The sequence below is a fragment of the Dermacentor silvarum genome, chromosome 6 (assembly GCF_013339745.2).
Source record: "Dermacentor silvarum isolate Dsil-2018 chromosome 6, BIME_Dsil_1.4, whole genome shotgun sequence".
In the NCBI taxonomy this organism is placed as follows: domain Eukaryota; kingdom Metazoa; phylum Arthropoda; class Arachnida; order Ixodida; family Ixodidae; genus Dermacentor; species Dermacentor silvarum.
The window spans coordinates 140,550,617-140,576,123 of NC_051159.1; the positions used below are offsets into that span (position 1 = coordinate 140,550,617).

General features: G+C 46.2%; 2 protein-coding genes across 2 annotated transcripts in view; one reads left to right on the forward strand and one right to left on the reverse strand.

The window, feature by feature from the left end:
• The window catches only part of LOC119456098 (aminopeptidase N), a 30,818-nt gene extending 18,298 nt beyond the window's left edge, over positions 1–12,520 (forward strand). The window contains exons 7-20 of the mRNA XM_037717697.2: positions 2–136; positions 1,804–1,869; positions 2,673–2,738; positions 3,603–3,763; positions 5,128–5,219; positions 6,515–6,645; positions 6,958–7,013; positions 7,821–7,968; positions 8,424–8,500; positions 9,089–9,202; positions 9,861–10,028; positions 10,517–10,660; positions 11,266–11,347; positions 12,335–12,520. Coding sequence (XP_037573625.1) covers positions 2–136; positions 1,804–1,869; positions 2,673–2,738; positions 3,603–3,763; positions 5,128–5,219; positions 6,515–6,645; positions 6,958–7,013; positions 7,821–7,968; positions 8,424–8,500; positions 9,089–9,202; positions 9,861–10,028; positions 10,517–10,660; positions 11,266–11,347; positions 12,335–12,490 — 1,596 coding nt within the window. The 3' untranslated portion in view covers positions 12,491–12,520. The remainder of the gene's footprint in view (position 1; positions 137–1,803; positions 1,870–2,672; positions 2,739–3,602; positions 3,764–5,127; positions 5,220–6,514; positions 6,646–6,957; positions 7,014–7,820; positions 7,969–8,423; positions 8,501–9,088; positions 9,203–9,860; positions 10,029–10,516; positions 10,661–11,265; positions 11,348–12,334) is intronic.
• Positions 12,521–12,522: 2 nt separating this feature from the next.
• On the reverse strand, positions 12,523–24,246 carry LOC119456100 (putative ferric-chelate reductase 1 homolog). The gene is made up of 4 exons (XM_037717698.2): positions 23,993–24,246; positions 18,459–18,684; positions 14,757–14,967; positions 12,523–12,793 (listed from the first exon to the last, which is right to left on the reverse strand). The coding sequence occupies exons 2-4, from the start codon at positions 18,652–18,654 to the stop codon at positions 12,727–12,729; spliced, it is 474 nt and encodes a 157-aa protein (XP_037573626.1). The 5' UTR covers positions 18,655–18,684; positions 23,993–24,246; the 3' UTR covers positions 12,523–12,726.
• Between the last annotated feature and the right edge of the window lie 1,261 nt (positions 24,247–25,507).

The window sequence follows — 25,507 nt, forward strand, 5'->3', positions numbered from 1 at the left end:
GTACGATCTCATGCTCGTCAACGAGATCGTTCCAGTAATGAAGCATGACATTATGAAGTACGCTCCGGCGGTGGTTACAAACGTCGACACCCAGTACAGGATCTACCAGTCATTCAACGTCTTCAGCACTCAGAAGGTGAGCTTTCTTGTCAACATTTTTGCTAGTGCTGTCGCTGCACAATCCTCTTTACGTTTCAAAACTTTCTCGCGTGATTTCCTTAGCTAAATATTTGTCAACGTGCTATAATGAAGTGATACTTGCGCTTACTATTTTCTCCGCACTGCAGCCAGAGTCTGAACACCAGCGATGCTTGCGCAGGGACGCCAAAAGTATTAAGACAAAAATTACAACTCAGAGCGATGCGACCCACGACGTTGCTTACGGGATGTCTGTCAAAGATCTTTAGCCAAGCAAGCACGCATTGCCGTTGCCGTAATACGTCGTGTTACTTATATGCACTAGGGGAAAGGAGCGCTAGTGACATCTTCTAAGTATTCGTTCAACCAAGAATTACGGAACTGTTACTGCATTGTACGGCCGTGTTCTGTTGAACTTGTAAAGCTGTCGTGATGCCGCTTGTAAAGTAATATTTATTCCTTCAGTGAGGACTGTGTAACATTATGGTTTGAACACAGCATCAGAAAACGTATCCATGCACCAGTGCTTCTATTTCTGGATGATGATAATCAACGTCACACGTCCTTGGTAAGTGGATCCATGGTAGGCGAATTCCCGGTTACCCTATAAAATTTATTCACTGCAATATTCCATCAGCACGCTGAATGTAATGCCTCGGCGTTCAGCTAAACGTCAGTTATTTAACGTTGAGTGCAAAGAGTAGTCACCCCTGCTTCCTTGTATAGATTCTTTTAATATGTATTTATTATCTACGTTACTTTCTCGCGTTTAGACTTCTCTTGTTCAGACATCATCGAAATGACGTCGTTGGCATATCTTTTAAGAGTTACTCTAAGTTTCCTACATTAGGGCATCTTTTCGCATAAGTGCCGTACGGAATACGCTAGGTCCGAACGCAATGGACGGGAAAAGGGTGACAACGACTCTATTGAGTACCCAAGGTTCTGCGCCCATGGCTTTCACCAATCCAGCGTGCATTTCAGTGGCTTTCTCAACGGTCTCTTAGGCTCAGTAGCTATAGCGTTGCGCGGCTCAACAAAGGTCACGGGTTCGACCCTGGCCGCGGCGGCCGATGGGGGCAGAATGCAACAGCGCCCGCTCATCTACCGTGCATTGGGCGCACGTTAAAGAACCCCAGGTGGTCCGATACAATCCGGAGTCTCCCACTATGGCGTGCCTCATAATCAGATCGTGGTTTGGAATGCGAAATTCCAGAACGTAATTTAACTTCAACGGATGTTTGGGTGCCTTTGCTAAATGTAGGCTTTCTGAAACACCATAGGCAAGGATGCTGACGTTGTTTTTTTTTTTGTAATTTTATAGCGTGTCGTGCGCAAAGACGCTGCGATGATGACGGTGAGGGGAGTTTGCGCTCGGCTCGGAATGATATGATGCACGCTTGAAGTGAACGATTACATTTTAGAACCTTTTATGGCACGCCTTCGTGTTTTCGACTTATTAGCGTCACAGAATTGGTGTCGGGCACTCTGGCCACATGATTTTATTGGGAAAATATATTCTTCTGATATATTTAATGTTCCTATTAGGTGGTTCGACGAAGAACATTTACCAGAGTCGGCTTAAACAACTGTGACTTCGTCATGATAAAGCGCTTGTTTTCGCAGTAGTTTCTGTCAATCATTGTTGTTGTTTTTTTCCTTCAGGCTGTTGCGCTCCTGCGTATGCTCGATATGGCTGTTGGAGAAGAGCACTTCAAGAGGGGGGTGCACGTAAGTTACTTCTTGCCGTCCTAATAAACTGTGAACCATTGTAGAGAATTTTAGCAGGAAAGCAAGCTTTGCAGACTACCTGTTGCTGCGCGGTCTTATGTAGCAGTCAGTAAGTATTATAAGAAGCCAACTTATGATATGATTATGATATGATATCTTATGATATGATTAATAAAAATCGGGCCCCGCGGTTTCCTTTCTTCTCAGTCAGTAAGTACTGGCATACTGAGCGCGCTGCGTGTGCAAGGAAGTAGTACCCAGCTGTCTTTGCGGGTAAAGAAGCTGTATATAGCTGGTTTTTCAGCTGGTGCCCATGCTACTTGCGCGTTTCCCGGTCGCTTCGACTGAGGCATTTCAATAATTGTTGAATGCGAATCCTCTGTTCATGTTTAAATGGCAACACAGTGTTTAAGAACTACAGCTGGTCAGAATGAATACTTCGCAGAAGCCTACGTCTTTCAACGATCAAGTCATGAGCTTGAAAAATAAATAAATAAATAAATAAATAAATAAATAAATAAATAAATAAATAAATAAATAAATAAATAAATAAATAAATAAATAAATAAATAAATAAATAAATAAAATGTTCCCGTGGGTCGATGCTGTCGTGGATTTTTGTACTGCGGTTGGATTGCAGTGGGAACCGCCTTGTCACTTAAGTCTATGACCATTATTTTGTACTCACGCACATTCAGTGAAAAAATTAGAATTAACTCGTGAAAGCTTTAAGTTAACAAGCTCGTCAATTTTTCATCATTGTTCTTCAGTGGTTTACAATCACACATACTTTCCCATTCCAGAAAATCCTCGACAAAAGGATGTTCAGCAACGTGACGTCGGCATTCGTCTGGGAGGCATTTACAGAGGTAACATCTTTTAAAAAGAAATTTCGTTGTCGAATGTGGGATTAGCGACCCAGGTCGCCGTTTTTTTTTTTCTCGAGATATACTGCCAGCTGTGGCATAGCTTAAGGCACAAAGTACTCGTGATCATAGCGCATTGTTTAAGTGTTCAGTATATCCGCAAACTGCGATAACTTCATTTATCTTGCAAAATGATGAACAGAAAATAAAAATGATTGTGTTCTGGCTTTGCGAAGATTTTGCTTAAGGGCTCACGAAGCGCGGCAGATTCTTCTCTGAAGTATGAAACTATGACCTTATTGGCTACTAAGCTCATTTGCTACTCGCTTGTACAATTTAGTTAGTTTGCACTTAGCTTACAATTAGTAAACTGATTGGTACAACCCAGTATAGATATACATATTTAAAAAATCGTCAACTGAGACTGGCCCTACTTGATCAAAAGAAGTACATTTTGCAACACTTTCAGTGTGTACTACTAATCATGGGGATATCTTGCGTTCGTGTAGGAAGCGTTACGAGAGGTATACATACATAAAATATACCGTGGTTGTTACTCCTGCACGCCTTGTTACTTTGATGCCGCCTTGTACACTGCCTGCGCTCTTGTTGAACGTACGCGAGCACAGCATTCGTAGACAAATGTCAACGGGAGAAGGAACTTTAACACAAACGCGACTGTGTTTGCCTGCGCACGCTGTCTCTCTCTCACACACAATCACAAAAGCGCTTGCATTAGGGGTAACACACGCTTGCGAGTGATACATCAGACTACTGCACGCAGCTGACATATTGCATATGCTTACACTTATGTGTCGAGGCTTAGCGTCTCTGACTGCTCTCTGTGCGGCTCCTCTATATCGGCAGGCGCAGCCGAAGAAACGGCCTTTGAATGTGAAGAATGTCCTGGAACCGTGGGTCACTCAGCCGGGATTCCCCATGCTCATGGTGAATCGCGTCTACGACGAAAACGCAGCCACGCTCGTGCAGAGCAAGTTCGCGCTCGAACCTGAGGAGCGGGAGTCGAGGTGAGGCGCTCGGGCGTTCCTGCAGAGCTGTTGTATAAGGTGAGGCGGACATACTTTGCTGCTAATTGCGTGAGTTTGAGAAGACTAGTTAGCAAAATTTCGACAATAAACGTTTTATAAGAACCTTGGGGACATTTGCTGATATGAAAATTTGGGGGTAGTCGCATCTTAATACTTCCCTATTTTAAAAATCTTAAATGTCGCACAAAGTTAGGGATATTCGTAAATCAATTTCAACGCCTCAATTCAGGCAATAGCAATACCTAGCGCGCCGTAAGCGCAGGACAGGCAACTCCGTCAGACGAAAACGCCCCGGGACGAAGTGCGTGACGAAGTGCGTGACGGAGTTTGAATGATGGCACGTCGTGGCAATTACTGATACCGCACGTCGCGGCAGATGCTTGCGAGGCAAAACGTACTGCATCAGTGTCTGCTGTGACTGGCCGCGACGTTGTTTTAAACTTCATCACACTTTTCATCATTGGGCGTTTCTGTCTGACGTAATCCCGGGGCTGCCTTTTCTTACGCTCATGGCGCGTTCGGTTTTGATATATATTGCATTGAGCATTGATATTCGAATTACTCAAATTGAGTGCGATTTTCGATTTTTTTAAGGCGAAAGCCTCAGGTGTCTATGTTGACAGTGTCCTTGGCGTGCCCTTGGCGGTGACCTTAGCGGTGACCTTGGCGAAACTGTGCCGCGACGAAAAGTGGCCGATCCCCCAAAATGCTCGGATTGACGGCATATTTCTCAGGGTGGTTCCTGTAAAGAAAGTAATTAGTGGCATTGAAAAGAAAATTTGGTACATTTCGGTCTGGGTGCTGTACGGTTCTGGCATACTAAAGGTGTGCCTAGTGCGTGCACTAACATGCTGCACTTTAGGTACTACGTTAAGTGTTGATATGTGGCGTTCAGGAGGTCGCCTTATATAGTAACACACGTGTACTTCCCATTGCGGCTCGTTATGTCTTGCAAGAAGTCTAGCCCCGATTGTATAACTTAATGCATTACCAATATGTCTTACCCCGTTTGTATACGTTCATGTAATACCAAATGTAAAGCAGGCTTTCGTCTTCTTGTGTTACAAGAGTGTAACACCTGTCGAACTTTTAAATTGACGTGCAATAAAATGTTACTGCCTCCAAGTTTTCTATATAAACAACTGCCCCCAAGGTTATAATAAGAGATAATTAACGAATCTTTCTCAATTGTTCTTTCGAAACTTACGTTATTCGCGGTAAAGTATGTCCGTTCCGCCAAGCAACTACTGCGCAAAAACGTCAAGTTCGCTACTCTCATAGCCTATATCAATATAGCGTTCGACGATCAGCTGAGAGACAGCGTTTCCTTGCGTTTATTGCAGGTTCACATGGCCGATCCCAATCACGTTTGTGTCTTCTGAACAGCGTCTGTTTGACAATACCATGCCAACCATTTGGTTGTTTGACAAGGAAGGTGGGTATAAAATAAGTGTGCAACTGTGCGACCGTTTAAGGAAATTTAAAATCTTGGCAAACAGAAACAGAAAAAAACATGGTGCCTTTATGCTAATCTCCTTAGCTGAAGTTTCAGTGGTTGTCCTTTGACGAGATCGCGGGATCGTATCCCGGCCGCGGCGGCCGCATTTCAATGGAGGCGAAATGCAAAAACGCCCGTGTGCTTGCGTTGTAGTGCACGTTAAAGAACCCCAGGAGGTCAAAATTATTAAGAAGTTGTCCTTTGATTACACCGTATACTTCGTTGTAAACGAAGTATACGCCGCCGTTTCAGCTGTTTCAGCTGTTTCAGCTGGATATCTTTAAGTAGCAGACATTACTTGCACTAACAAGCGCGTTGCGCAATTACGTCATTACAAAATCTGCATTAAATAATTATTGATAGCTATTAGATGACACACGCTGTAAAAGCGAAGTTGAAGCCAACCAGTGCCCTAGGCATGCCCACTGAGTAGGCATGCGGTGACTCGCACCACTTTGGCGATGTCCGCCCCCAAACTGTTCCTCGATATGTTGTACAAGGGCGTTTCACGCTACCTTTGTCAAGCACTGCTTGTGTTTTTCATGCAGAATGTCATTGTGTCGTTCCACCGTTCCTTCATTGTAGGTAGTGTCAGATTTATGATCAACAGTAATCCAGTGACAACGCGTTGTCCATTAGATAACTATATCCTGTCCCAGCATCACTTTTTTTATACTTCAGGTAAGATACGGGATGTACGCCAAATTTGTAATTTCGGATATCTTTCAAGAGACGTCCATAGATATCAAATCTCGCCTCTTATGTGCATGCTCATAAAGCTTTCAAAACACATGCGCAGGTGTTTGGGAAGTAGATTCCCTACAAGGAGGGACATGCCTTAGCAATCATTGGCTTAATTCCGCTTTTATTTCTATACAGATGTTCTTTTACCCCTACATAATCTATAGGCATAGCTGTAGGTGCAGCTTAATTACAGCTGCAAGGCCATAGATTCATGGAATGCCCACAGGGTAACTATGAACGTATGGTCGTACTGCGAATATGTGGTATACACACCGTTCTATACAGTTTGCACAGATTTTACGCAGTCAGTCTATAGATTTTAAGTACCCCTAAAATGTTTTATCTTGAATGGCGAAGTAAACGTTCAGTGATGGCCCTTCTCACTGAGGCACCACTGTTTTATGTATTTGTGAGTAACATACGACAGAGCCGATGACTGCAGTTATGGTCGTGTAATCAATGTTGTTCACATACCTACATTTTTCCAGGCCAACTTGAAAACTTGCCTAACCCTCATCATTGGATCCTGATAAACAGCAAGTTTTCGGGCTATTACAAAGTGAACTACGATATCCACAACTGGGACCTGATCGTCCGTCAGCTGCTCTGGAACCACACGGTAACCATTCATCATGCTCGCTGGCAAGCAGTCCTCTTGCTCCAGTGTAATTCTAGAAAGTGTACGGTCGTCCACGTACACGGCTAATCTGAGAACTCGATACGTACATCTTACTAGAGCTGTCCGGCAGATGCCGGAAGCAATCAGTAGAAATTGTTTCTAATTGAATGGTGAATAGAGCGTGACAGAAAAAGCGCAAGTTCCAGATGCAGCGCAGAGCAAAATATTCACATAAAGCGCTGCGTGTTAATTTCTTTAGATATGTTTAGAGAAACCAGCCGTTGCTTATTTCAGTTTCTTCTTCCGTTTCAGTACATCCACCCACTGAACCGCGCTCAGATTCAGAACGACCTGTTTGACTTGGCAAAGTAAGTTGCCGCCTCTGTTTTCAGTATAGCCGCGTGCCTTTTTTAGCAGAGCTCGGAGCATAGCTCGACCCGAGAATCCTTTGAACAAAGTGACGTCGGAGCTGCTAGAATCGCTGCACATAACACCCACAAGAGCACTGTTTGCCGAGCTTCCATCTTTTCGCTGCATTTAATTCTTGCAGGAATTATGCAAGGTTCAGCAAAAGCAACATCTTGTATACGTTGACACTGATTTATGCGAACCGGGTTGTCACTAAAACAATAAGTTTCTTATGTTGGCCTCATAATTTCTTCAAAGTTGTTAAAATAACATGCCATTAGGTTTCTCAATGCAACCCAGCATTTGAAAGCGCGTGAATAGAGGTCACGCCAATGTTTGCAGGAGAGTCTCCTGATAACCTGAATTGTTCTGAAATAAAATTAAAAGAAAGGGCATGCCAGCAGCGCTGCGGCTTTTAGCAACAGCAGCACGATAATAAAGCTGTCTGAGCATTCTGAAACAGTAGCTTTACCATCAGCCTTAGTGACGACGTGAATAATGCGCGCAGTGGGGCTGTAGCGTCCAACAGCGCTGGAGAAAACTATGAAGCCGCGCGCAACGGGCGTTATATAGTGCACGCGTCTTTCGTTTAGAGAGAACGCTGTTTATTGCAGCATGCACACCGCGAGACCAGAGAGACAGGACAGAGTGCTCAGTTACAGTGGCTATCGGCGAGCTCAAGGACCTACAGACTTCAAAGACACACGGCTTAGGTTGCTTGTGTTGAAACATTTCACTTGCAATCATTTGGCTGCCGTTTGTTCCAGGGCCGGCCTGGTGAATTACACCGTAGCCCTGGAGGCCACGAAATACTTACTGAAGGAGCAAGACTACATCCCATGGAAAGCGGCCTTCGAAAAAATGAAGGATGTCGGTGTCCGGCTGCAGACGACCGAGTCGTACTCGAAGTGGAAGGTGCGCGTCTGCCGACCGTTTGCTCATTCGTTATACCGTTGGAATATGCGCGCGTGATAAATAACGGACACCAAACATTCCTATTTGATGTCCTTGAGTAAAATGAGTTGATGTAAGCGAGTTAAAAGCTTAAGTTTTTGTCACAAGGTTCAGCTTTTAAACGTATCGCATTATGAGCTTAACTAAATGTGCATGTGTGATTCATGCCATGAAACGGGCGTAAAACAAAGTTAAGATGTACTGAATACATAATTGCGCCGAATCGCTAGTTTTGTGGTTTATTCAGAACAAGTTCTTCTGACTACGCTACTCTAAGAGACTGAATACGTTGAAGCGAGCCTGTAACCCGTGCTTTTCAACCTTGCCCATGTACTATCGCGCTTTCACTTCTGTTAACTGCCACTCATCTTGTGCGTATTAGAGACAGCTATAACGTTCTTGTGCATCGTACGCAGGGATACATGTCGTCCCTCTTGAGCGCCAACTTCGCAAACATCTCGTGGGATGGCAACGAGACGTCGCTTTTGTCTGCGTAAGAAGGCCACTTTTGCCCTACATGTCCTCTCGTTTTAACTCGCAGTGATGGAACGCCAGTGCCGTTCGCAGTACGGTGCCGATCTTTATGCTAAAACACTCTCACCTAGATTTTTTTTCCCGGCATGTCTCCGGTGAACGTCGCTTCACGATTCCCGACAGGCATTCGGCTGACTGTCAGAAGCCAATGGTGGGAGATCTGATGTCGATTGCGCAGCCTGATTGAAGGGCGCATTTTTCAGTTGCTAAATACACATTTTTGTTCCCTTGTGCTTCAGGGAGTCAGCCAATCAGCTCACCGACCGACCATCAATCGGCCGACGGCGGGCTAATTGATTGTCTGGCATATCAGTCAATGAATCAGTATACCTGTATGTCGGACTATTGGTCGGTCAGTTAGACACAATTTGCAAGAGCGCCACAGCAAAGGAGTTATAAATTGTTTCTTGTTTGCGAATTTCCCGTTAACTGCATTAGACGCATTATTCCTAAGAAAAAACGTAATTAAACATTCGTTCCTTATATGATCCCCTAATGCCGAGTTCTGCCCTGACGCTTGTCTGGAATGTGTACCGCGCGAATGCAGTGAGCTCGAGTCCGAGCTTGCCTTCCTGACTTGCTACTACGGCTACCAACCGTGCATCGACAAGGCCATGGAGATGTTCCACGAGGTGAAAGAGAACACCGCCGCGGCCGATGAGTAAGCAAAATGCAGTGGTGGCACACTTTCAGCTGGCTCACTTTTGTCCCAACAGTATGGTATCAGACTAATCTGTGCGCTTATAGTCCAGTGCGCTATGCGCTATGTCCATGTGCTATGTGCCAGGTCCAGTGCCTAAAAAAAAATTTGTTTGTTTGTTTGTTTGTGTGTGTGTGCGTGTGCGTGTGTGTGTGTGTGTGTGTGTGTGTGTGTGTGTGTGTGTGTGTGTGTGTGTGTGTGTGTGTGATGATCGCTTTCTGGCTACTACTTCACTATTTTATGTCTATCTGAGGAATGAATGAATGAATCCCCATTGTGTTAGTGAGTTCGTGAGAGAGCCAGCGACTGAAGGAGTGATGGAGCGAGCGAGCTATCGGTTATAGGAGCAAACGTCACTGACGAATAGCGGTAGTGACTCACATTCAGTGAACGCGTCGTGGCTTGACATATAGGACATATTTCGTTTTTGTCTTACACTTTGCGTACAAAACAAAACAAGGTATTTGGTTAATCGCAGCGAGTGACAGTATATAAGACAGCAGAAGTACGGTCGAAGTATATTTTCTGCGCGAGCGATTAACAAATGTTGGTTACATAACTTAGCAAATTGCACTGTAACGCTTACGAACCCCGTCTACCGGCTCTGCCGCGTGCGCAGTCTGCCGTCGCATCTGCGGTATACCGTGTTCTGCGAGGCGGTGAAGATCGGAGGAGAGAAGAACTGGAAGTTCCTCTGGGACCGACTGCAGGAGTCCGAAGATCCGTCGGAACGAGCGGACATCATCAAGGCACTCAGCTGCTCGCGCAGCGCGCAGCAGCTCGGAAAGTAAGTATTTATGGTGGCCATAGACTGCACAGAGAAGCGTGTTAGCGTTTTACGCGCGTTCTGTTCGACGTGTTTCGAAGGCGTGCGCTCCAGATACCCAAGCACCGAAATGACAACAGATATGTTAACAGAACGTATTACGTCGCAGAAAAAAAAACCCCCCCCCCCCCCCCCCCCCGATGAAATGGAGCGCTAAATTGATTGCTTCCAGGCTCATACAAAACAAATGGAAAGAAAGAAAACAGAATATAGCAGGATTGTAAGATATAAAGGGATGTGTCACGCCAAGTTGTGATTTACCTGACCATCTAATCATAGATCGTCGACACATCGAGCTTGTATTACGCTACAGTGTCAACAGAGCCAAGAGTTAGTTTGCAGCATATAGAGGACACGATGTGATGCTTACAGTGTCTCAAGTCGACGAATCAGTGTACAGCCGCGCTCGTTTCTCGGTAATCCACCGCTGTTCTTTGGCTTGCTCGCAGCTACCTCAAGTCCGTGGTCGTACCTGACGATGTGATCCGTCACGAGGACATCCCTGGTCTCTTCACGTCTTTCTCGGACAACCACGAGGGCAAGCCTGTCGCCTTCAAGTTCATCAATGACGAGTGGGGGTCCATTCACAAGAGGTAAGCGAGAAAAAAAAGCAGTCGTCACCTAGTTCTGTGTCCAGCGCAGTAGTCTTCTTGGTATGAGCACTTTATGTATGGTCAAGTGAAATCGGTTGTAAGATAGGCATGCTTGAACAGTGCTCTTTGTTCGTGTGTAATTCTAAAGTACGTGAGACAATATTTTTTTTCTGTCTATGCTGTAACTATAGTGTGCGAAACACGTAAGTGGTATTCAGGCAACGATTAATGGACCGTATGCTGAACCCATTGACTGACTCCGTAAATAGATCTGTGTTCGGTAGTGGCGGGAAGGGGCGGTGTAATCTGTTTAGTAGAAAGATTTACTTCAAACCCTGGCTTCTTTAATGCTCTAAACAGAGCAACGCCATGTTGCCTGTCATGTATTCATATTCAAAATATGTAAGTGCTGGCGGAGGTTCCGTAATCACCTGAATGTGTGGCTTCTGCGATATATAGCAGGCGATTGCTGCAGGTCCGCCAGACTGACGACTGGTGCGTTGCAAATTCAACCGTCGTGATATTTTGTATGAGCGTGATAAATTATTCACTCATGCTGAAAATAGATAGTTTTATTGAATTAGACTCGCTTCTGCTTCTTCTAGGTTCAGCCATATGCCCGAGGTCCTCTTCCAAATTGAAGAATCGCTTCTAGACTCAGCAAGTGAATCAGCAGACGCAAAGATGGTGAGCGTTTCACCGCAAAAGGATATTTCACGCTAACCACTCGTTTGGAGACATCCGGTTTGTGGAGCCAGTGTGCAATTGCAAGTCCACTGCGCACCTAATATGATCATGCGGCATAATGAGTACCAAAATGCAGCGTAATGAGAAGATTATTGGGAAATCGGCTACGATTTCTTCCTGCAGACCATGCAGCGTCAGTACGAAGTCTCACCTCGACCAAAAATTGAATTGTTTTCGCCTGCGACATGCACGCTCGCTTGCCAAAGACGTGAACGTATGCCAAACCGGCGATTCCGGAAGTTGTATGTCGTCTGTCATTGGATGAATGGTTTTATCGGCTCGATAACGTGGCGTTATCAGTGTGCGGCAGTATCAGTATGTGGCAGAGATAATAGTTAACAAATTTCGGGGATGGTTTCGCGTTCATTATCGAACAGCCACGTGCCACATCTCGTCGTACTGTGACAAGCTGAACGATTTCTTTTTTCTGCCGTCGCCTACGCGTAATGCGGCCAGAATTGGAAGACCACCGAAATAGGTACACGACAAACTGCTGGGCATGTCATAGCACCTTTCTTACGCTGAACAGAATAGAGGTTCACAGGAAAATGCAGGCTTCAAATGATCAACAGTGCTCTAACAAGGAATATATATGGAGCCTCAAGCGTGGCTCAAGGGACATCTCTTGTTCGACCCCTGTTGACCACTTCACAACATTGGTGCGCTGTGTGGCACAACATAACTCGTTATATACAGAGCGGGGACGCTAATCTATTGCATAAGATCTGCGCATTCACTACTGAACGCGTCAACGAATGCGTAAAGAAGGTCATGGCACACACGAAACAATTCACGTAATAATGTATTATTTTAATCCGTAAGCAGCTGTTCGTGCGGTTTCTGCGGTGCTTTGATCTGTGCGTATAGTGGCGTTTTCAACCACCATGTGTATTTAGACCTTTGAACTTCTCTAATAACACATTTCAGCTGAGCTCCTTCTACAACAACAACAAGAAGTCGACAACAATTCCAGAATGGCGCTACAAGCAGGTTCAAGAGGAGCGGAAACTCGACGACGCCTGGAAGGCCAAGTTCTACCCCGTCGTCAAGCACTGGCTGGATGAGATTGACTTGCCAGTGTAGTCACGGTCTCGTAATAAAGATGAGGCGGAAGACGGTTGAAGTCGAGGCAAAAAAGGGGGATTTATTTACAGAAGGCAGTGTGGTTCGCGAGAAAAAAAACGAAAAAAAAATAACAAAGAATACGAGAATACACGTTTGTGATTTAGCACAGCGCTAGGTGAAATGCCGCAGGATCGCACAATGTAAATACGCTATGGCCGATGGTTTCCCTGTGTAAATTCCGTGGAATTCTCTTTTCAGTAGCCTGCACTTTGACTTAGCAGGTTGGCGTAGAACTCCGTAAAGGATTTAACAACAGTGGCCCTGAAAAAGAAAGAAAAGGAAAACTAAACAAAGATAGTCGTGCACGTTGCTCCAGTCGATAGCGTAGTCACGCAAGATGCCGCGAATTCACGCTTGGCTGCCCAACGCTAACGCGGCAGTGGCGAAACAAATTTTAACGCAACACTGAAAAATGTGGCCCGTTGTATAGGTGACCTATATCGGCGTTGGAATCTCGCGAGGAAGAAGCGGACGCCGCAGCATGCACTAAATGGTTGAGAAATCGTGTCCGGTTTCTTCGTAAAACAAGGGCGTGTTCAAGAAACTTTTTTTTTCTTCTCTTTTTTTCTTTTTGAGGGCATGGTGTTAGAGAGCAACTGCTGTGCCTCAAGCACGCGAATATTTTAGCTAATCTCCTGCTGATATGCTTGATTATATATTTAGGCAGCCAATCGAGGTGCGTGTTTACGCTCTAAATTTCTCTAATTTTAGCTAATGTCCTGCTGATATGCTTCTTCTTTCTGGGGTTTTACGTGCCATAACCAGTTGCGATTATGAGGCACGCCGTAGTGGAGGGCTCCGGAATAATTTTGACCACCTGGGGTTCTTTAACGTACACTACAACGCAAGCACACGGGCGTTTTTGCATTTCGCCTCCATCGATATGCGGCCGCTGCGGCCGGGATTCGGTCCCGCGATCTCGTGCTCAGCAGCGCAACGCATCGATTATAGTATATTTAGGCAGCCAATCTATAGGTGCGTCTTTACGCTCTAAATTTCTCTATGCTAGCTGGTACCTTGTGAATATCGATCAGCCAAACTGGCTGCTTACATACCGGTATGTGCTAATGTGGACTTAAAACACGTATTCAAGGCCTCGGTCTGGTTTGATATTTTGGCTTAATGTGTGCGGGAAAGGTTTCATTAGAATATCGAGTGTCGAATATTGATGAAGTCAGCACGGTGGCCTACGCTGACTGTGTTTGCATGCCTGTATCTTGCCGTACAAGTAGAAAGGCTGTCTTACTCTTGTGCTGAAGGACTTGTATTAACATAAGTGACCACAGAACCAAACGAAAATCAACTTGAAGTGTACACAGTCATAAAGCGCATGCGTTAACAGCTGTCACGATTTTTCGGAGTTTAGATGTCTGAGTCCCTTGAACGGCTTTTTTTCCTTTTTCTTTTTTACGAGCGGAAGGTCTGCAAGGGGTAATCGACAATCTCTTGTTTAGGGAGTCGTCCCAGACAACCTTTGTACAGCGACGTTTCAAGGGAGGGGACGTACAATTTACGACGACCTGTTATGCAGCAGCCCATGACCTGCTTTGAAGGACAGCCATAACGGAGACGCTGAGTCATCACACAGCAATATTAGCCTTAAAGCTCGGTACTCCTAGGAGGAGAGAAGCGATGGGCTATCAAGTTTTACCATTGCCCTTTATGCAATATCTTCTCTTGAGCCTAATTAACCAGGGCTCATCCGAGTTAGCGTCGAGCTCCACAGTTGTAGCAGTATACTTGCCCACTTTGCGGCAGCTGCGGGGCTTCACAGACAATCAAGTAATAACACGCACAGAATACTTTTCGCCCATTGTTTTAACAACGTGCTGACGCGGAACGAGTCAAAATGACTTTATGGAATGAAAGGCTTAGTTTTGCCTACGGCACCCCACGATCATTTCATTTAAAGGCAGCTGGCATGCGGCCGACTTCGCTGCCCTGATGATGGCGGCCAAAGGGCTACTTCAGTACTTGCGATATGCCTGTGCTGATGAGCGCAGAAATGTGATTATGAGGTTCAGTAAAGAGCACTTTAAAGTTTTGTTCGGTTGAGAAGCAAAACTGTACGATCCAGTCAGAAAGTTTAAATTAAATGAGAGATCAGAAGGGCGATCACTCCTCGTCTACAATGACCTGCCCCACAGTCTGGCAGTCTTCTTCGAAAAAATCGTGGATAACTGGAGTTTGCTACAACCGACTCGTAACATTGTTGCGCGCTTACCTGAACATGACAGGTCCGGAGTTTAGCGGTGCTTTCCAGTTGAGCGTGGCCGCCTTCTTGTTCCGGTTGTTTTCGTGCGTGATGGCAGAGCACTGCGAAATCACGTGCGTTCCCGGGCCGCCCAAGAATTCGCCGATCACCTCACGCGTCTGCGGGTTGAAACCCTGCACGATGAAGCCCTTGAAGGACGGGCCGCTCGTCGTCACTGTCACTGCGGAGGAAAGAAATTGAAAATCAAAATCAAAGTTAGTCTGAGATGTCCATGACCAGGTCTATGGCGTGAGGTGTCACGTAAATGCTTTCGAAAATATTGGCCGCGACCCTTGGGGGTGAGTGTCCCCCGAGATTCGACCAGTGTTAGCGAAGCGGCTTTAGAGCCTGATTAATCATGTGACAGCTAATAGGTGTAGCCTCGGCGAAGAAGCAAAGCACGTAATTTGACGCGAATCCAGAATTAGGAGTTTTATTGTTCACTCTAAACGATCTTTTTGTCTCTCTCCGAACAAAAGAAAGATATTACTTTTTATATCGGCAAGAGCTCTCCGAACTGCATACTTACGTTGATCTCGAGTTGAGCTGAACAGAGCTGCCGTAAATGCGCTAACCTGCATTAGCGTAATGCATGCGTTTATTCGATGCATTTTGTTAAATTTTTACTACATATGTATCGCGGTAAATCCCCCGAATAAAAAATAAGTTCTTGCATAATTTTTACTCATTAGGGCACATACGTTCCCCTTTGAATACCTTGGAAAGTAGTCTGTGTTTGAGGGAGGAGCTTCGTGTTGCGAAGGCCCATGATTTACTCGGCCGTAGTTTAGCAGAGTTTGGTAATCAGTTTGGTGTTAAGGCGGTGCTGCAACAACTGTTGCTGACAGAGATGAGTCTCCTTGCTTCTCCTTCGCTTTTTCTTTCTTTTCTTCGAAAATGGACTGGATTAGGTCCGGAGCAACGTGTGTAACAAGGCGATACGGTCACTGAGTCATACGCAACAGCGCGGCGCCCTATTTACGCTCTGGTGCACGGGTGTGCCTGTAGTCGTGCTTTGCCCTCCCATTCAAGGACTTCAGTGATGCAGTTATGCGCTTCCTGATGCAACTGTATGTACGAAAGATTGTGAAGGGGGGGAAGCGCCTGCCGAAGAGAGAGTCGAATAAAAAAAAGACAACCTATGACGTCTAGCTGTAGCCGGCATGCCTACTACAGCTAGGGTAGGATCAGACATGAATATAAATACTGTTTTGGTGCATCAGTGTTTCGGAGTCGGCGGGACATATAGAACGTCTGATATCGTTTCGCTAAGTTTCCAGACTTATTAGCTGCTGATTGCTCTTGTTAGCAGCTATGCAGGTAGCGGCCAATATACTCGATTGGACACTCTCTAGGATATCATTTTCAGTTAGCGGAAGTATTGTACCAGTCTCGTCAGCGTTACTTTTACGCCGCATAGTTCCCCAGTGCATTGACAGGATGCGCGTCGCTGAAGCGAGGTGTTGCGCTATACTTTAGGCCATGCATAAGTGGCCTTACATCTGAAAATGATTGATCGGGATTACGGCCTTCCCCGAGATAATGTTGGGAGGAATTTATAAAGTGCTAGCAACTTGTCTCTTTTTCATATAGTACAGAAGGACATTAAGCATATTTTGAAAGATGCCGTAAGAATGTTTTTCCCCTCTCTCTCTCTCTTTCTTTTTTGTCTTTACAGTCGCATACATATTGATCGTGTGTTGTTTATGGGCGCAAGGGCCAAGCGTGGTCAAAGAGCGCCCGCACGGTCGCGTACACGGTCAGCAGAATGACGTAACATGTAGGCGCCTCTATCGGTCAAATGTAAGAGGTACAGCCAACGTTTGAGGCCACTGCCCGTGAGACCGGATCTGTCGTTGAACCACGCCACGTTCCAGACCTCTGGCTCCCTTTCTTCGCTTCATAACCTTCATTGCTTGAAAGCGAAAGTGTTGTTATTCATTCCACGGAGCTTTCCAGTGCTAGGCACGTCATGAGAGCCCGGCTACAGGGCCTATCAGAGCGGATTCATCCGCGGAGCGGATTCGAAGCTTTTGACAAAAACTGTACATGCTATTTATAAATCTTGAAAAACTGAAGCAACGACGCAAAAAGGGAGAAAAGATGCTGGCTCTCTCGTAATCGAGAGTATATGTAAGCATGAAATGACTACGATATGGCGTCTTTGCTGCCTTTGGTGCCGCCGCTTTCAACCGCTTTTCTTCTTCCAACAGTGCAGCGCGCTCAGCGTCTGTAGTTACTTTTATTGCAATAGCAATTATATGGACACTTCAACCGGATTTCTGCCGTCGGCGTCGTCGTCGTCGTCGCCGTCGCCGTCGCCGTCGCCGTGACGTTCCGTATAGATAAAATCTTCGCCGCGCGCCGTATGCCCCAGCGGAAGCGTGGGGGGACGCGCGCTATCACGGAGAGCGAACACACTCAATCTCCCACGCGCAAGCAAGGAAGCGGAAAGCCAGCGCCGGAGGGAGCAGGGGGGGGGGGGGGGGGGGGGCACTTCTCTGCCAACAACCGCGCTCGTCGCTCCGCACAGTCTCTTATCTCTCCCACGCGCAAGCCAGGAAGCGGGAAGCCAGCGCCGGAGGGAGCATGGGGGGGGGGGCGCACTTCTACGCTTCCAACAACCGCGCTCGTCGTTCGTTCGACCGCACCGTCTCTTATCTCCACACGGCTCCGACCTTTATGCCGCTCAGTTTCCGTTGATAGCGCGCACGTACCTTCGCCCGCTGCGCGGGCGAAGGTACGTTGCGCTGCCAGCGTTTTGACAGTCGTTGGCTGCAGTCATTCAGTGTGATCTATTCATGTTTGTTTGTGCGCGCTCACACCACGCTTGTTCATTCAGTTAGTAATAGTCGGGCCACATTTTCCAACGCACGCTACACATGCAATGCTGCCCAGATCGGCAGTGCAGCACTACAGGTGTGTCCCTTCGCACGCGCTGCCCACGGGAAGCGCTTCTCATCAACACCACCGTTTCACACGCGCCTTCTCGTGGTCATCGAGTCTCTCTTCATGTCGGTCTACTTACGCCCCAGCACACCTGCTTACTTAATCAGCTCATGTTTACTACAATTCATATTGCTACCAAGGCCGCTCACCTTACTTCATATGACATTGCTGTGTTGCTATCGCATTCATTGCTTCGCCCTTAGGGCGAAACTGTGACATTTTTTTCTTCTTGTCGCGGTGGCGTTCAAAAGAGCACAGGCAACCTCTCTATCTGCCTTTTGAACGTTGCTATTGTAAATGACGAATAAAGTTTCAGCGTACTAAAAGTTACAGCTTGAGTGATATTGTGAACAAACATTAGGAAGAAATCGGAAGCAATAATTTTCTAACTTGTTTGGGAAGCATCTAGCGTATGTAATGCAGTACTCTACAAAGGGTTAGGGTCTGGCGACCGAATTTTCCTAACTTTTGCCTGGTTGTCCGGATGATCTCGTTTTGTTCTCGCCACGATGCGCGGATGTTCTCGTTTGAGTGCCCGGATAACGGCTCTTGACTTTTGGCTCAAGGTCACTCGAAGGTCGCCGACAACGGGAGCTAAAAGCATTTCATGCTTTAAAAAAAAACGCGCTCAGTCGGTTGCGTACGGGAGGCTGTACACGAGTGCACAAGTTTTCATGCATTCAGATCGCTTGACGGAAAATTGAGGCGAGCGGTGCTTCATACCAGTGACAATGTCGCCGGGGTTGTAGTGCGCCTTTGACTGCACCACGGCGTACGGGGTAGTGGGGTTTGGCAGTGCGGCTGTGGTTCCGTGCCGGGGCATGAAGGAGTCGCATGCGCCCACCGGTGCTCCGTCGGGGAACGCCCGCGCCACTGCGGCCACCAGCAGTACGACGAGGAGCAGCGCCGCCATCTTCATCTTGCCGCACCCTGTGTGCACGCGCCCGCTCTGCGAGGAAAGTGAGACTCGGTGAGGGGGTCACGAATGAGACCACTCAGGACAACGACATCAACGACAACAACAACAACAACAACGAATGGGGCGCAAGTCAGGATCTCCGGGCGAGAACTCAACGTAACCGTTCGCTTTGCCATCACAGAGTAGGCAGCTCAATGTTCTTTAGCCAAGGAGTGATGTGCCCAGGTGGGCACATTTCGTTCCCTCGTTGACCAAAAGCAACGGTTCATTATCACGAATGTAGTTGCGCACATTCTCATATACGCTCGCTCGCTGCGTGATTGTTGAGGACCCAGCTAGCACCGGCCGCAACTTTGCAGATGAGTGCCTCTTCGGTTCAGCTTTAAATCACAATACGCATCAAGTGTCAAAAAATCAGCGTAACACTTACGAAAGCGAGGTGTTTGTCACACGTAAAGGCACTAAATTTCAACGAAATGTGCATCGAATGTATTCTTGAATACTTTGAGTTGACTTTCTGATACGCACAAGCTATGACGTGGGTTTCTTGCTCAACCTTCGACATCTTTAAGTCACTCAGTACTTTGTAAAAGCTCGGCGGCTGAGCGCAGGAAGAGAGCGTACGTTGGAATGTTCCTTATTCGACGTAATAAGGAAATTTTCTTGGTTCCACTTCAATCTCCCTTCTTGCATTTTCCCTGCTGATAGTTCATGTGCAAACATTCTATCATGCGACCATTCCTTCCGCTTCGTATATATGACGCGAAATGTACATTGTCGTTTTCTCACTCAGTTTCAGAGAGAGATAGAAAAAGCTATAAAACGAAAAGGTGGAGAGCTAGCCAGTTGACGAGCTTGAGTCCTAAACTTTTTTATATACAAGTCCTAAGTATTTTATATACAAGCATGCCTTGTTCCTTGAAAACTGATGGGCCTTTCGTTTTAGCTGATGAGGCTGCGATGTCTCTAGTACCGTTAACCTAACGCTTTCTGTGGGAAAGACCTTGCGATATTGCGTTTGATTTGTTTGTATTAATGAACTTTAAGTGTGCCGTATACTAATTCCATGAGAAGCTGACCAATAATTGGAGACAATAAGAAAATACATATAAGGCTGTCTAGGAAGAAGAGGAAAACATTGGGATGGAAGAAACTGTAGTAAGTGAAAAAAGAGTAAGAAACGGCGACAGGCGAAGAAGAAATTATCTATTGTTTTAATGTCCCCACATCAAGTGGCACCGTTGTCTTTGACTTTCGCGAATGTGTCATGGGTGTAATTAGCTTAAATGTGCTCCAGCTAGATGTGTGTGAAAGGCAGACGACTCCGCGTTTCCTCGACAGCATTAACACGTGCATAACACTGCTAGTCATCGTTTTCAGACTATATCTCGTCCTAACAGCATTTATATTCGTGGGGACGAAGTTTAGAAGTGCTGCGGTTGAATGTTGCCGATCCTGCTGTTAGCAGACACAAGCTTTAAGGTACAAAACTTCTGTGCCGATCGAGCACCAAACGGTTCATTCCGATAACAAAGAAGCAAAAGTGAAGCAGCCCGGTCGATCACGAATAAATAATGGCATCCTATTTTTTTCATTTATTTCGAGACTTGAAGCGAACACGAGTTTATCGTACTACGACTAAAGGCAGTCACACGCCAAACAAGGACGCTGAAGCAGTGAAGACAACGTATTCATAATGGGCCAGCAACAATATGACGGAAACAAGTTAACAAAGCTGTAAAGTATCGTGTGATCCCACAAAACGCTCACTGAGGAGCATTTTTTTTTCGTTTTTTTAAAATAAATCTATCATGTTGCTTCTCTGTAAGGATATTTATAGCTTTTGGTAAAATGTGTCGGCGCCTAAGGTATACGTTCTCAAAGATGCACAGAACGCGGCAATTGTTTAAGCCTCAATGCGGGCATGCCAGCTTGCTCAAGCGAATGACCCAGACGAGATAAAATTTGTCGGCTCCCGCTGAGAGGATCACGTTCCTTTGAGGAAAAGCATCGCATCGAGGTTCGCGTTTGCACGCCTTATCTCTGCCATCTGCCGCAGTCTCCCTGCCGTCTGGTCGAAGCACGCTCGCACGGAGAACGTGCGCGACCTGGCCCGGTATTTTCCGAGAACCCTTTCAAAATTACTCTTCCTCGCCAGATTTAGAACGGATTAGAACGACCCGCATACGGCTCCCGCTCTCGTAGCTAACTACTCTGTGACGTCACTGCGGAAGTATCGCGTTGCACAACTGCGGAACTCCTCATCAGATATTCCGCGGCCTTTAGCTGCAATTTTGTTTGCAAGACGTGGTTTTTCAGCTTCCGCAGAGTTTGCACACATTCGGTCACCGAGGCGGGCAGCTTCCGCGTGTCTGGTTCAGAGCTTGCCGATGTAAGAATCTTTCAGCACACTACATTTGGTCCACTATCACATTCTGTAATTTGCAGTTTTATTTCACTGAATGCTGTCCTCTATTGTAACGCTGAAATAGCGTGATAGCTGTGTAAGTCTAAAGTCGATATCTCTTTCTGTTTGAAAAAGCATGTATGCATACCCTCAATAAACTCTCATGTTTAAGCCAGTTACTGCTGCGATACCACCGCAGACGAGGCGATGCATTTGAGGCAACCAAGGATGTTTCTCGTCATAAAGTTATCTCACCGTTCAGAAATAATTCCTATGCCTTGTATGAACGTAAGCTCTCTGCTCGTGCAACTTTGACGTCAACCCATGCTTTCTACGAACATGCTGGCCTATATGACCTACGTTATGTATTCATTCGGGCCCGGTTCTCTGTCCTTACTATCACCGCTTTAACCCTCATTCTCTTTTCCTTTCCCGAGCGTGGTGTAGCAGGCTATGGGAGTTTACGTCAAAGCAGCCTCTCTGTGTCTTCAATAAACCAACCATGAGTGCTATACCATCCTATCGTATCCTATCTTTCAAGGAGCAGTCCTGAAACAACCGCAATATTTCTGCGAAATATTGGATTACCGCAAAAGACCGCTAAATGTTTCAAATATTGTTCGGCCTGCGAGTTGACGAACTTGGTCTCACAGGCCAAGTGGTCTTGATGAGAATCGTTACGCTTCAAAGAGCTCTGAATGTGGCTGCTCAAATGGAAACCTGCAGCTAGATTGAGAATGTTCAGGAGGTCTGGTTTTAGTTGCGAAGAATGAAAATTCGTCAGATGCATACCGTAGGACGTTGTAGGTGTGTGGAGGTTCCTGTCTGTAAATTATACAATCGTACGAATACCCCAATGTATTATGAAGAGTATAGTCAAACTAATCTGACGCACTTCGCCTCGGGCGAGCTGATTCTCGGATAAAGTCTGACTCGGTGCAAGTAGGTTAATGCCTCGTGCACGAGAACTGGCGTTTCGCCATCGATGAAATGGATTATTAGTTAACATATTAATGGCCTAGTTTGCTTTTGAAGGACACCGAAATGTTTCCATCCGTAGTATTCTGCTCCAGTAAGGGCTGACAGCGATATTTAGTCACGTGATGAAACGGCAGTAAAATGAAGCATTATACAATAATTGGTGCACTGCATCGTCCACGATGTTAGGCACTGCACCATGCGCCCGTTAAGCGACTAACAAAATAACTCGCGTTGTACGTACAAGAGCGGCGGGCGCACGTCTGCGAGACGCTGTTACGACACTGCTAAGGTGAGGGGAGATTGTTTTCTCCAAGAGCATATGGCATCGGCGGCGAGTTCTGGATACATTATGCCCAGTCAGAGACTAAGCAAAGAGGTGAATGTATGGGAAGCGCAATTCCTTAGAAAGAGGAATGAAGGTTTCTGCAGTACCGACACAGGGCGAAGCTCTGGTTTTTGCTTATGGATTTCTAATGGGTGCTCGTGCTTTTTAGGCGTACTCATGCTCATGGTTTTCTAGTGCCGTAAACAGGTAATAGTCGAATATTACGCGCCAAGAGGGTCGAGTGCCTTCAGCGTGGCGTACTGTTCTACCTGCTCGACGGTAACTTGATGCCTGCGATAAGGTGTTGCCGTTTGTTCGCCTGCGGTACGTCCTTCCGCAGCACCATGGTAATGCGCGCTTTCACAGACTACACACGACGGTGGAGAAAGCTGAGGGTCTGCGATCTCAGCGCGGTCCGCATCTGTTATAACGAAACTACTTTGAGCGAGGCGGTTTTCGCTTGTAAATACCTTTTAAAACTCTCAGCGAGATGAAGGTTTGCGATGGTGATATACAAAAAGCGGCGATGAACTTATCATCTGTACCAGTATTTTCAGCTCTATTCTCCGGCGGCAACCGTTTGCTGCTTTGATATGCACGCGTAGTATGAGTGGGAAACTATGTTGTAGAGTGATATATTACTTTAATGCTTTCTCAATGGAAATACAGATAAAGACGGCAGTTGTTTTTAAATGTGCCCAGTTTTCAATACTTCGAATATATAGGTGCCAACAAAAGCACTAAAGATCTCTCATCAGGACAATTTGATTTCATCTGGGCTTCTTGTTCTTTGCTGGTTATTCCTGGCTCTCCCATCTGCTTTTCTACGGTGTAACGATTGAGAAAGTTGCCGATATTGACTTCTAAAACTAGATCTAAACGTTCAAACAGAGCGAACGCAAGTGCCGCATGCATAAAAAAAATCTGCCTTTTAATTGTTCTACTGACACGACTATGACGTTTTCGTTTGGCCGAAACCTTACCAAACAAGATACAACATAAAACCTAACATAAAAAGCCCGCTGATAGAGGTATCACATTTTTCTAGTGTTCACAAACGTTGAAAATTAGTGATCACGCTCTTTCTAACTGATAATATTATACCTACTTATGTGCTCTATCAAAAATCTGGCATGAAGCTTTTAAGCCGGTGTTATGTTCATAATGCTCGGCCGGTGTATAAGCACCACTTAGCTAACATAGAAAATCCGATTGCCGCACTGGAAAGCTTTTCGCAGTTTGAAGAGGTTTGCTACCCTTCGAGGCGAGCGGAAAAGCGACAGGGGTGGCCGCGGGATCTTGTAAACGTTTACTGGTTTCGACCGGAACGCCGGCGAAGAAATCGCTTCCTTAAATCTAGGTCATTTATAACCGGACTAGTTCTTTCAAACCCCAACGAAAGCCAGATAACCTCAGCCATCGTTTTCGTTCCGTGTTCCGTTAGCAAAAACGCGATACAAAGTTTCTATCCCCCTTGCTGAAAAAAAAAAAAACGTTATGCCCATTGAGTGAAACCGATCTCCCATCGCGGGTGGCTGAAAAGAAACTTTCTCTCAGAATCCCTGCTGAGAAAAGAGCATCGACGCCTCTCGGCGCATCACCCATCGTATAGCTAGCATACTCACGCGCCGGCAGGTCCGATCTCTCGTTGACGGCGTCCGATGCGCGAATGACCCGCGAGAGCCGAAACGTCCCTCCTCCTTCCAGCGGCCCTGTTGTTCCACATGTGCCGGCCGCGAAGGGAAGGGACTGGTCGGGCCACTTCTACTCCATGTGCGTGTGTTTCTGTTTGTGGCTGCCTCTCTCCGGCGTGCCCGACGGAGGCCGCATAGTGTGCTAGCGGATAAAGTCACACTTTCATCGCTGTCCAAATCTTTGTCTTCGTTGAATCCTTCCTCCTCCTTCTCGCCTTCTCCTCCCTACTTTCCAAATCCAAGTAGGTTGCAGACGTCGCGCGCTTTCGCGCCCTTGGGAGCGGAGCGGTTATAAGACCGTTATCGGCGTACGGAGAAAACTACCCCGCCTGGGGCCGCTGTTCTCGCGTTTGCTGCGCCGATCTGCAAATAGTTATCCGTCGCTAGCAGTGGCGTGACGGCGAATGTTGGAAACCCGAAACACTTTCGGTGGATCGGGCGCTTGAAAAAGCAAGAAGGTCCTTGTACCCCGAACTTGATGCAGACAAGAAGAAGGAAGGCCCTCGGCTCCCGACATGTACTGTTATCTTTAGGAAGATCCATACTGAGCCACACGCATAGGAATGCACGGTATGCAAGGAAGATCCATACTGAGCCACACGCATAGGAATGTACGGTATGCAAGGCCACACAAACCTTCATTTGTGACTCAAGCTGACTAAACTGTTAACGTTATTTATTTATTTGTCTTTCTCATTTTTGTTTACGTTTTTGACTCCTTTTAAATAAAACGCGAAAATGATATTATTCGCGTCTGACTGTTAAACAACGTCCTTAATTTCTCCTATTCTTCGTTTCACTTATATAGCTTTAAAGTTGTCTGCGCTAAAGTTAAAGCTTAACCTGGGCCATCTAAGTTGGTGCGAATGTTTAGACAGGCGAAATCGACTTCGTCAGATCAACTTTAGTTGCTGCCCTGACGTACACTCCAAGCTGAATCAGCCGCTGCTGATGAATCCACACTGTAATTTCACTTTAATGTCGTGCAAAGGCCTGCGAAAGCATAGCCGGTAATTCCAGTACCACTGAAATCAATCATTCAATCAGCTGAAGCATCGTGCCGATGCCCTCAACCTGATCACAAAGGTCGTTTATGTGTCAAATGGATTGGTGTGCATCCGAACACATTTAATTTTTGTTAGTACTGCTCGGGGATCACAAAGCATTTACTCCCTGTATGGATTCCGTGGGCATGAGAAGCGTTAGGGGTGCATATTCTGTGAAGCTGTGTATACTGTATAGTACTCGACGTGGTAGTGGGATCAGACTTTGACGTTGTCCGTTCAGCTCAGAACACTGTGGCAATGCCCAATAGATGTCAACGGTAACGTGAAGAATTTCAGACAATCTCCTATATAAAATACACACTCACCAGTCCACGAAAAACTACCAAAATGTGTCACTACAGGAATTGTAGAGTATTTAATCGTGTTTTTATTTTCGGTG